Source organism: Cyphellophora europaea, assembly GCF_000365145.1.
Source record: "Cyphellophora europaea CBS 101466 unplaced genomic scaffold supercont1.3, whole genome shotgun sequence".
NCBI lineage: Eukaryota > Fungi > Ascomycota > Eurotiomycetes > Chaetothyriales > Cyphellophoraceae > Cyphellophora > Cyphellophora europaea.
In genome coordinates this window covers 1,601,630-1,614,166 of record NW_008481809.1, presented here as the reverse complement: position 1 = coordinate 1,614,166, position 12,537 = coordinate 1,601,630, and the positions used below count along the sequence as shown (strand labels likewise).

The 12,537-nt window shown below is 46.7% G+C and overlaps 1 protein-coding gene across 1 annotated transcript; it reads right to left on the bottom strand.

Moving 5' to 3' along the window:
- Positions 1-1,099: 1,099 nt before the first annotated feature.
- Positions 1,100-1,264, bottom strand: HMPREF1541_03512 (uncharacterized protein; the record flags this gene model as incomplete). The annotated part of the gene is made up of 1 exon (XM_008717863.1): positions 1,100-1,264. The coding sequence occupies one exon, from the start codon at positions 1,262-1,264 to the stop codon at positions 1,100-1,102; it is 165 nt and encodes a 54-aa protein (XP_008716085.1).
- Between the last annotated feature and the right edge of the window lie 11,273 nt (positions 1,265-12,537).

Genomic DNA, 12,537 nt, shown 5'->3' with positions numbered 1-12,537 from the left:
TACGCAGAGAGCCGGATATCATGCAATTGAAGATAATGATGTACGCTTGAAGTAATATTCCTATTACCGTTGAACCTTATACGCAAGTACACCAAAAGTTAATATATGATTGACATTCGTCAAGTGTCTGACTGCTAAAGCAAGGTAATATGAATGCTGACGGGTCCTCGAACAAGCTGGCTTAGTATATTAACTCCTCTGGTGGCCTGGCTCAGCCACCTCCGCCACCCACCTCTAATACATATGCAGTCTGCCCTTTCGATGCCGCGAAGTTGGTGGCCATATCGTGAAATACCTCTGCCTGAGCGAAATCTTCCACAGATAGATAGGCCTGTGCAGCAACACTGTATGCTCGCTCCACGAATGCATGAAGGCCTTCAGATATATACAGCCTCAACAGCAGATTGATTTTTGTGTTAACGGTCTCTGTATCGTAGAGCCTGGAGTTCACAAGGTGTCGCTCTAGAGCAAGGATCTCTTCCGCCGCCCCATCGGTGGACTCCCTTTCAAGACACTTCTTGCAGGAACACTTGGCGTTCAGGATCTCCTGTGCGATAAGCTGCCTCTCGGCATACAACCGTAATGCATAGTCTGCAGGGTTGTTGAACGATTCGAAGTCTCATAAGTCAGCATGACCTTTCATGGGGGCCATAGATTAGCAGCTCACAGGAGATAGAGATTTCTTCTTGTACAGGTATTTCTCGGACCGCCTGTATTGATAGCTCCAGTCTTTGGTCCTCAAGACGGAAAATCGAACTGCGTATAAATTAGCAATAGCCATAGCAACAGCCTCGGCCTAGGGGGACAACAGACTTTGGTGCGCAGTGGTGATTGAGGAGTGATAGGTCTGGCAGTAGAGCAGAGTACTCGTGTCCATCGATAGTCATGCTAAAGCCCGCATTGGTGCCCATTACACCGGTGAGAAAATACGATGCCCCTCCTCCCCAGGCTCTCAAAAGAGACAAAGACTTCTGCGTAGGGGCGGGAAGTCTGGAGAAGGCAGCTCGAAGAAGCGTTTCCCGTTCCTGCCATGACAACAAGTCTGTTTCAACATAATTTACCACTGCTGGGTTGGCCTTGGCAATTCTATCACCGGCCTTCACATTGCGACGTGCTTTGAGCCTTCTATCGCGCTCTGTAGGCACTTCATAAAGTGTTGACACTGTAATTGACTCATGTGAGAAGTTTGACTTTTGAGAGCGAATGATTGCAGCGAACGTTTCGGCTTGAGTAGGTGTAGTGATGATTGATATGCCTTGACCATTTGCGTACCATGCACTTGTGTACACACACAAATACTCTCCGATCTGAGGGATGAACGCCGAGCAGACGGGATCCACCGTCCATGGTTCGTGATCGTTGGGCCCCAGAACTGCTCCGAAGTGTGACAAAGGCTCAAGACCAATACAAGTAGTGGACTCGAGACCTGTCGGCCCGCTCGTCGTACAGACCAACTTAGAGAATAGATGTTTCGTGGCTGGAAAGCAAAGCCCGCCAGGGTTTGTATTGGCTACTATCGAACCACCCATCAGCCAACTGCTGAGAAGGAACCAGTAAATGGTAGCGATGACCTCGCTATGTGGTCGGCGCATGGTCAAACGAAAGGGGCATTCAGTAGCCGTGATCTATTGGCGCCCAGCTACAGTATTCTAGTAGCCAGATACCACAACTACTCTCGTACCAGAACTTTAGAGAGTAGCAAGAGACCCGTGGATCTGATCGAGAGGGGAGAATTATCTATTTAAAGATACGGTACGTGGAAAGGCACTTTCACAAAATGTGGAGATGATCCTCTTGCCAACGCTTCGCCCGCGCAGCTTGGCTGGTGAAGGGGATAACATGATAGGCTTCATGTGGATACAAAGCGACCGGGACCCAAGTCGGTAGCAGCAGTAATCTTTCTCTCATATAGATATGGCTAAGAAAATCCAAGAGATGCTATCCCCAAATAATGTCGTCGACCGATGACCCCTTGTAGGCGCCCAATCGCTTACTACAGCGCTGCAGCAATGTACGACGAATGTCTATGGCTTGTTGAATCATGTGCACACTCGTTATACTCCGCCTGGAGGTAGTTGGGGAGCCGGGCCGCATTAAAACTGGGGTCAAATGCAAGCGGAACTCAACACGGGGTGGGTTACACATGAGCGCATAGGCGTCACCGATGATGCTCGTCTTCTCCCATCAGTCCGGTTAGCTTTTTATCTACCTGGCCAGGATCTCACGCTACTTTACACCCTATGCTGAGACTACGGCAGCAAAACCATGTAGGACAAAAGATACAAGTAGAGGAACGGGGAGATAGGCCATTACAAGGGACGTTAAGCCCTACTCGCTTAGGCCTGGGATTATCACTGATCTATAGTTTCTTAGAGGAAGGTCGGATGGTTTGATTTATGTATAGCTAAGGAGTGTGATCAACATTGTGTTCTTCCTGCAGTATCTCGCCGCGGTTCACTCTCATGTCAGGAGCGAGCAGAGCCCTGCCTCCTGCGGAAGGCTCTTATCAACGGCCTTGGTCCTATCGTCGTTCATGCTGCAGGCTCAGGCTCTGGGAGTGCATCCGCCTCTGTGTCGTAGGTCTCAGCGTATCTGATTCTGCCTGAGTCTGCGTAGAACGTTGAGCCATGGTCGCTGACACAAAGATGCATCACTTACAAGCATTACTTCCCGCAAGGAAAAAGAACATGGCAACGGCTAGTGTGCTCAAAACCTTCATCTTGATTCGAGTGCTGCTTGGTAGGACCAGAGCAAAACAATGTCGTTTTGTCAGAGTATTTCTTGTTGCGTTGTTGATAGCACTCCTGAATGTCGAACGCAGCTATCTGGCAATATTTGTACAATTTGTGTTTCCTATCTCCAAGTCGCTTCCGGCTGGGCTGCTGAGTTGCGTTACATCGTCTGTTAGAAGTGGGCTTAAGTGTTCAAACCAAGTGTATGGTGGATTTCACACGTGGACGTATAGTATTCCTGAGAAGTGAGCTGAATGAGTTGTATTTCTTATTCCAGGATGCATTAGCCTCTTGACTTGATGAAGTTTTGATACGAGCGCTCGATATTACTCTTTTGGTATAAGTCCAGTCTTAGCTGCCTCGCTCTTGGCTGGACTCTTACCCATACTGTTACATCATCTCAGCCAAGATCATGTTGTTCAACGCTCCCTCTTATCAACCAGGGTCCTTCTAGCTTAGGGGACGATGATCCCTCAAAGTGTGCAAACTTCTATCACTTCCTTCTCGCGACTTGATTCAAGAATAGTAATACGAGCTATGTCGAGAAGGCAGTCTCGTGATAGTGATGCCTATGATGTCGATAGCCCTCTGGTCTTTGATACTAAGTCAACGACAACTCAGTTGTCCCTACCTAGGGGTCAAAGAAGCTATATACTCCATCTTCTGGCCCTTCTTCTGGTTATGACTACATTCCTTCTCATATATACGATTCATTTGAATGCTACTCGCCAAAGTTGCTTTGCGCAGACTTCTGCGTACTGTGGGTTGATTCAAAGTCCTCTCCGATGTAATACATGTGCATCGCTAACAAAATTCTCATAGCGCCAGCCGAGCCCGCTATCGAGTATCAGGACCGAAGATTTCAAGGGGCATTTCTGGATGAAAACCCTTTCAAAGGTGCACCCCAGCCTGAGCTGGATGCAGCTTGGGACTCTCTCCTAAACGGTACGATCATTGTATTCAAGCTTTACGTTCACTGGCTTGCTAATGTTGCCAAGACTCGGAATTCAGGGTCGGTCCGGAAAAGATGCGACTTCTTCGAAAGCCATTAACTCAGGCACACTGGGACGAGGCAGTTGGGGGAGGCTTTATAGCGTCATTGGAGGTTTTTCATCAGGTGCAAATATCTGTATGCTTTGGTGGGTTCTGGTACTAACACAGCATGCTTAGCTCCATTGCCTTAACATGCTCAGACAATGGTCGTACAAAGAGTACTACTTGTCGCTTGAGGGCGAGATGCCCGAGTGGCTAAGAGCCTCAAATAGGACCATACGCTTGCACCTGGGTAGGTAGCGTTTACTTGGCTCTCTTCTAAAGACAGCGGGGCCAGTTCCTGTCTAACATCGTATAGACCACTGTATTGACATTCTCCGACAAACTCTCCAGTGCCATGGTGACGTTGGCGTCGTAACCCACAGCTGGATCGCAACCCAGGACTGGCCGCATCCAGACTTCAGTACTTGGCACAGATGTCGAAACTTTGAGAAGATCAAGACGTGGAACAGCAACAATGAGCTCAATACTACGATATTAAAGACTGCTGACGATATCGTACTTGCGCGGCCGCCTTGTGAGCTCGCTCAAGCCGAGGAGAGTTGCCCCTGAGGAGAAAATTTAATAATGTGACTGTGGTGGTGTTATGAACCGCTCAAAACGTCGGGTCCAAACTGGGTTTAGCAGCTGGGCGAATAGTATCAGGGTCAAGGCTAGGCCAAAGTAAACGTAGGAACTAATAGTAGCAGTTGTACTACCAATATATAGAGCGAATCAATATACAAAGTTGACTACAGAGTCCTATCTAGTGTCGGGACAGGTCGTCCCTCTATATAGTGCTGTGTAGCTTGTCTTGCTCTGTGTGATCTGTTGCTCTAATAACGGGAGCACCCTAGATCACAGAGCGTGTCACGTAACTTACCAGCTGTCCTTTGTCCCTAGGGTATGGCTTTTCGTGGGGTTCAGCCCTCCTCCGGGTAACCTTCCCCTTAGGCCCTAGTGTCCCTGCGGCCGCTGGCCTCGGTCAGGTTGCGGACGTAATTTGTAACACTTTCCCCCTCCTAAGCCTTAGTCGTCCTTAACGCCTATAAGTAAGTGAGTCCCTCCTGTTCTAAATAAAACCTTTGTTTATGGCTGAATATGCCTCTAGTCTGTACTGCTAAGCTTAGTTCTACTGATTACCGAAAACGTCTTGCTGACAAAATCAACCAGACTGGTTTCCTTGTAATAGCTCCCTGCCCTTAGTGCGTTTCCTCTAGATCCTATTGTATTATTTGAAAGGGTACATTGCGTTGCTTATGCTGCTTATAAAAGAATGTCACTTGTGGGGGCACTTTTTCTGATACTGAGTTTCAATAGACATTCTTAAGGTTAATGTTAGAGGTTAAACAGTGTGTTAGTGACGCAAGACCAGCCTGAAAGGGTGGAGCCCGACTCGGGCTTTCTAACAACACCCTTTTTGAAGGTCTAGCTAATGTGGTCGTCGCTGGAGGCAGCATCAAAGTTGGCCAATTTTGGGCGACAATGAGGATTCTACCAAGAGCGTGACGGTACTGAGGTTAGCGTGCCCAGAGCGTGATAGTGCTGGGGTTAGCGTGCCTAGAGCGTGACGGTACCTAGGTCCACCCCTAAAATCCTTCTTGCACCACTGTAGACTAGATTGACTATTGTACTTTAGGCCACTGTAGCAGGGAATTATTGAGCTCTACTTTCGCCTAATCTATAGATTAAGGCCTTTCTATCTTTTCTAATTTAACTTGAGAGGATTTCGAAAACTTCTAGGACCCCTTATTAGACTACTATGGCTATCCTCTAATAGCGTCCAAATATACTTGGGCTGAATCTTCTACAGTGGAGGAGGCTACTATAACACACTGCTATAAGCTAGTGTTATGAACCGCTCCGAACGTCGGGTCCAAACTGGGTTTAGCAGCTGGGGGAATAGTATCAGGGTTAAGGCTAGGCCAAAGTAAACGTAGGAACTGATAGTAGCAGTTGTACTACTAGTGTATAGAGCGAATCAATATATGAAGTTGACTACGAAAGTCCTATCTAGTGTCGGGACGAGTCGTCCCTCTATATAGTGCTGTGTAGCTTGTCTTGCTCTGTGTGATCTGTTGCTCTGATAACGGGAGCACCCCAGATCACAGAGCATGTCACGTGACTCACTAACCGTCCTTTTGTCCCTAGGGTATGGCTTTCCGTGGGGTCCAGTCCTCCTCCGGGTAACCTTCCCCCTTGGGCCCTAGCGTCCCTGCGGCCACTGGCCTCGGTCAGGTTGCGGACGTGATCCGTAACACTTTCCCCCTCCTAAGCCTCAGTCGTCCTTGACGCCTATAAGTAAGTGAGTCCCTCCTGTTCCATATGAAATCCTTGTTTATGGCTGAACATGCCTCCAGTCTGTACTGCTAAGCTTAGTTCTACCGATCGCCGAAAATGTCTTGCTGACAAGATTGACCAAACCGGTTTCCCCGCAATGGCTCCCTGCCCTCAGTGTGTTTCTTCTGGGTCCTACTGTATCGTTTGAAAGGGTGCTTCGCGTTGCTTATGCTGCTTGCGAAAGAACGTCGCTTGTGGGGGCACCTTTTCCGATGCCGAGTTTGATGCGCTGGAAAACCAGAAGACCGACCTTCTCCGCAAGAAGGTTGAAGCGCGTTCCCGTCTCACCAGTCTCGCCTGGGAGCTGCTTTCCCTCCAAAAGGAGCACGACTCCCTCGACAAGAAACTGGACAGAATCCACAACCGCCAAGAAAAGATGATCGAGGAGGAAGCCCGAGCCCTTGAGGAGCTCGACACTTTCACCGGCGATCCTGAGCCGCTAGCTGTGATGTCCTCTCTGGATTTTGACCTTGGTTCGGAGCTGTCTAGTTGGATTTTGGCTGGTGTTGAGGAACCTCAACTACCAGATCTGGTTGTCGCCGTCTTAGGTTCCGGCGATAGTCCCTTAAAACCTCCCGCGTAAGATTCTCCTCCGGTTCCCACGTGTTTTCCGTATGCTCATATCCTTTCCAGTGAATCAGATAGTGTGGCTTCCTGTCGATGAGTTGGGTTCCCATAATACAATCGACCTCGTAATATGGTTCCTGTGTTTCCTTGTGAACGTATATTGGTCCTGGAGTCTTGATGTTTTGTAGTGCTTTTTCCAGTAGTGACACGTGAAACATGTTGTGTATCCTTATTTCTCTTGGAAGTCTGAGTTGATAGTTGATATTTCCTGTTCTTCTGATGATCCTAAATGGTCTAAGTTTGGTGTAATCCAGTTTGGAGCTTGGTCGCTGTGTTTTTATGTTTTTTCGTAGAAGGTAAACTATCTCCCCCTCTGAGAAGACTGGTCCTTCAGTTCTCTTTTTGTTTGCATATTTTGTTGTTTTATCTTGAATCTCCTGTAAGTCGTCTCTAAGTAGTTGATGTATCGCTTGTAAGTGCGTTACTGATATTTTTGCTTTTTCTGCCACTGGCTTTATGCCTAGTTTGTGGTTATGAAGTCTTGGGTGTTTTCCATAGTTTGCGTAATAAGGAGAGATTCCCGTTGCTCCTGCTGAATTGTTGTATGCAAATTGTGCTGTTGGTAATAACTTGACCCACTTTGTTTGTTTATAGTCTAAATAGTACTGTAGATATTGTTTAAGGACTTGGTTTGTTCTTTCCGTTTGTCTGTCAGTCTGTGGGTGAAATGCTGTTGATAGCTTGTGTTTTGTTCCTAACTGGTCTGTTAATGACTGCCAAAATTGCGATGTGAAGAGCTTGTCTCTGTCTGATATGATTTCTTTTGGCATTCCGTGCTGTGTGAAGACTGTTTCCATAAAAATGTGAGCAAAGTCTGTTGCTGTCGCTGTTTTTAAGAATGGTACGAAGTATACCCACTTCGTCAATCTTTCGACTATTACCAGGATACTGTTGTATTCTACTCCCGTGAGAGGATGTGCGGATTTTGGTAGATCCGTGATGAAGTCCATCGCGATCGAGGTCTATGTGTTATCTGGTAGTTCCGGAGATTGTAGTAACCCATAGGGTTTGTGTCGACTGTGTTTGGTTTGTGCGCATAAGTCGCAGTTCTTGATGTAGGTTTCTATATCTCTTCTCAAGCCGGGCCAGGTGAAGTCTTGAGTTATAAGTTCGATTGTCTTGTTGACACCTGGGTGCCCAGCTGTTTTGATATTATGCCTGTTGTGTATAACCTCTTGGCGTTGCTGTTCACTTAGTTGTATTTCTATAGTTGCCAGTGTTTGAGGTTTCTGGTATACTAGGCTGTTCCTATCTTGCCTTAGTATTGAGGCTAGTGCGGGTCTAGTTCCCTCCGCGTAGTCGGGCCTTCTGCTTAAAGCATCAGCACGTCCGTTTTCCGTTCCTCTGACGTGCGTGATTTTGAAGTTGTACGCTGAAAGTGTTTCTGCTCATCTGACTTGCCTCCGGTTGAGTTCCTTTGTTGTGGTCTAATATAGAAGATTTTTATGATCAGTGAAGATCTGAACGGGTTGACTGGTCCCTTCCAGGTATACTCTCCATTCTTTCAAAGCTTCTACTATTGCCAACAGTTCCTTGTTGTGGATATTATAGTTTAACTCGGGTCCGGTTATCTTTCTGGACCAATAGGCCACTGGCCTGATCTTTCTATCCTCCCCTTTTTGGGTAAGGCATGCGCTGACTGTGTAGTCTGAGGCGTCTGTTTTGAGTATGGCTTCCTTTTCTGGGTTGAAGATGGCGAGTATTGGAGCCTTAGTCATTTTCTCCTTGATGGCCTTGAAGGCCTGTTTGCATTCTTCTGTCCAGTCAAAGCGTTGATCCTTCTTTGTGAGGTTTGTTAAAGGAGTAGTTGTATGAGAATACCCCAAAATAAACTTGCGGTAATAGTTAGCAAGTCCCACAAACGATTGTACTTCCTTAACGTTCCGTGGCTGAGGCCACTCCTCAATAGATCGTATTTTTTCAGGATCTGGAGCTAATCCTTTTTCTGAGATGAGGTAGCTGAGGAAAGCTATCTCGTGTTTGTGAAATTCGCATTTGCTGAGTTTCACCGGGAGGTGTTTTTGTTGTAGTTTCTTGAGCACCTTTTGAACCTGCTCCATATGTTCGTTGTAGGTTTGCGAGAATATGAGGACGTTGTCTAGATAGGCCAGGACGAAAACGTCCAAATAGTCTTGTAAGGTGTCGTTAATTAGCTCTTGGAAAGAGGCGGGTGTGTTGGTCAATCTGAACGGCATGACTTGATACTTATAGAGTCCCTAATGTGTTTTGAACGCCGTTTTCCATTCTTTACTCTCTTTTATCCTGATTTGATAATAGGTGTCCCTAATGTTGATTGCTGTAAACCACTTGGCGCCTAAAAGTCTGTCCTGCAGTTTATCTATGCGCGGAAGTGGATATCGGTTCTTTCGGGTGATATTGTTGAGCTTCCTGAAGTTGATACACGGTTGTAGGCTGCTGTCTTTCTTGGGTGCAAATAGCACACTGTGTGCTATAGGTGACGTAGATTTCCGTATAAATTGTTTCTTCAGGTGGGTTTCTAAGTATTCTTTTAAGAAGTCCTCCTGCTTCTTAGAAAGTGGTATTAATCTGGTATGGTACTTTGGATTTTCCACCAACAGGGGTATCTCGTGATCCTATGGTTGATGTTCTGGTAGGGCAGTACTCCCTACTTTCTCTGTGAACACATCCTTGAAATCTTTGTATTCCGGGGGAATTTCTGATGCAGCTATACCTGCCAGAGCTCTTCCTACTGGTTGTACCTATATCGCCTTTGTGAAGGGAACCTTTGAGGCTGATTGGGCCCCTATTTGTTGTCTGTGACTGCAATTCGGAAATTCGAGTGTTCTCTTTTTCCAGTTGATTACTGGATTGTGCTGTGCCAGCTATTCTATTCCTAATATCACGTTGTATTTTATGTCGACAATGTCCAGCGTAATGTTTTCTTTATGTCCTTGAATTTGAAGTTGGATGTCCCGTAGTTCTTTTTTAACCCACCCTTGGTCTTGTTTTATCAAGTTGCTGTCGGCCATATCCAATTGATAGGGTTGTTCTTTGTTGTACTAGTGGGTTTTTAGCCGATATGCTGCCCCTATGCCCATATAGTTGATATTGGCCCTACTGTTGACCATTATTCTCATGTAGTTTCCTTGGATATGTCCAGTTAGGACTAAGTGTTGGTTAGTGTTTCTACCGAGTGTATAAAGCTGAGGCTTTATTAGAGGAGAGGTTTGCCTCAACGGCCTCCCCTTCTCTTGTTTTTTGGTAGGTGGATGTGCCGGTATTCTTGGAACGTGTAATCTTTGTCTCCGTAGAGCCCTTCTTCCTGGAGTATCCCTCTTGCCTGGCAGTAGGAGATAGCTAGGTGAGGCACCATAGGGTCAATAGTGCAGTGATGTTCGTGTGGCTCTATAAAGTCTCTGCAATCTGCATTGGCGTACAAGAACTTCCTGCTCTATATTGTCTTGTCAGGTCTTTTGTCTTTTACCTTGACCTCCTTGCTTGGTTGCTCTGATCCAAGCTATAGCTTTTCAAAATGTTCCTTCCAGGATGCGGGCATGTTTATCTCCTCGGACGCTCTGTCTTCCCCGTGCTTAATGTGTACATACAGGTTGTCCTTGTTTTCGCACTGTTTGTCCTTACACATTTTCAAGTGAAATGCCCTAACGTCCCTCTTTGGGCTTGCTTTTGATGTGTATGTGACATGCGCGTGTTAGGTATCGATTGAACAATCTCCTGTATACCTTTTCTTTTCCTATCGATTAGTGACAAGCCTAACTAATCCTGGTGTAATGTGAGTGACTATCCATGGTTTAGCTTCGGAGGCTTGGTCTTTGTTTAGGGCTTCGGGAAGCTCGCTGTTATGTGTCTAGTCTTCCCAATCCGATTCGTCACTCAACTCTTCCTCACTTGTTGTTTCTTCATCTTGGAAGTATGGTGATGTGGTTGGTTGTTGTTTAGCTATTATATGTAGGCTTGTTAACCCTTGTTCCTTTAGGGAGTATGTTGGTTGTCCTATCACATTGTGTGTGTGAATGGTCGGATATCTGGGATATTTATGGTCAGGGCACACTCTTATTACTATGGGTTGTTGTGTCTCCATTCTTCCTCCTGTTGGAAAGTAGGTAGGGTATTTCTCCCTGTTTTGTCCTATGGTCAATCCCCACTGTTTGGTGGCTACTGTGACATAGAAAGGTCCCGTATTAAGGATCACCAAGGGAGAATCCCTCTCGCTAGGTTGTTTTCCTTTGGGTACCTTCCTGCTTATCATAGAAAGATTGTGCTTGGTTTCCTTATCCTCCATGTACATGTCGTGTGGATCCTGCGCACTTTCTTCAGACTCTTCCTGTTGGAGGTCTCTCATCTAGTCGGCCGGGTCTTGGTATTGATATTTGTTCTTGGTCCCCCTAGGGTATTACCTTGACCCTTCTTTCTCGCTCCTGTGTTTAGAGCATTGATCGTACCGACAGGCTGTCCATGATTTTCTGGTGTGGCGGTCATATTTCTCCGCTAGTCGAATGGCTCTCTTCTGGAAACGGCTGAGTCTTTCAGGTGTATCCGCTTCTTCTTCTGGCTTGGCCTTCTCCTCTTCTGGAGGTTGTGTGTGAGAGGCCTTTCCCTCTCTCGGGATCTCGACGAAGCTCTCGTCTTTAGAGGATACGTGCGCCCACGTAAACTCCTTCTTATACCATTCCCAGTAGGCCTTGGTTCCTACTAATAGTTGTTTCGATCCCTCCTGTGCTTGTACCTCTTCTGATTCAGAGAGGTTGCCCGCTTTTTTAGCAGTGCTCACACCAGTGTCGGCCTTTTTTCCTGGTGTACTGGCTGTTCATTTGCTCATCATATACAGTCGTTGGGTCGGGGTCCCACAGTCTTTCGCCCGATGTCCGGATTTTCCACAACTGAAGCACAGGTTATCTCGTCTACGTTTCTCCCGTTTGTCTCTGCCCAGGATCCTTCTGTTACCGCGGCCTCTGGGTCGTGAGGATCGTCCGGCTCACATCACGGAAAGATCCATTGGGTCCCCTTGATCGTAAGTACAATTCTTCCTTCCCCCATACCCGCCGAATAGAACCTTTCCAGGGTGTCACTGTTCTATCCTGAGCTTATAGAGTCAGTTGTCCACCTTGATAGCCTTGTCTACCACTTCAATCAGAGTTGTAGGTAGCGGTACAGCCATTTTAGCTTTAACCTCCATCTTCAATCCCTGGTAGAATATGTCCCATAAGGCTTCATCTTCATCCCAGTCTAGGCGTGAGGCCACTTGCTAGAATGTAGAATAGTAGGCAGATGCAGATCCAGTTTGCCTGAGCTGATGTATCTCTCTAGCAGCAGTTCTTTCTTCATTAGCTGTACCGAAGATCACCTTCATTTCTCTTTCAAACTCTTCAAAAGAGTTAATAAGCCTCTTAGTCTTTTCTTTAGCCCCGTTCGCGTTCTTATAGTGGTCGCTAAGAAAGGGTTCGAACTAGGCAAAAGCTGCTCCTTTAAGATAGGCTGCAGCATAGATGACCTTCAGTCAGTTGCTGGTAAACTGTCCTTAGTTAAGGTTAAAGGCCATACGGAGTTGGATTAAATAAGCTCAAAGTTAGGAGCGTTGCCCGGTAAAGGGTTCCACCCTAGCCTTAAGCTTACTATCTCCTTCTGACTGGACCAATGTACTGAGGCTAGAAGTAGCCTTAGTAGTACCACCTCTTTTTCCCAAGACAGATCCGGATGGGGATGGGGATCGAACGCTAGACATGATTGATACTATCTATTGCAGGGTAGTCAAAGTGTTATGAACCGCTCCGAACGTCGGGTCCAAACTGGGTTTAGCAGCTGGGGGAATAGTATCAGGGTCAAGGCT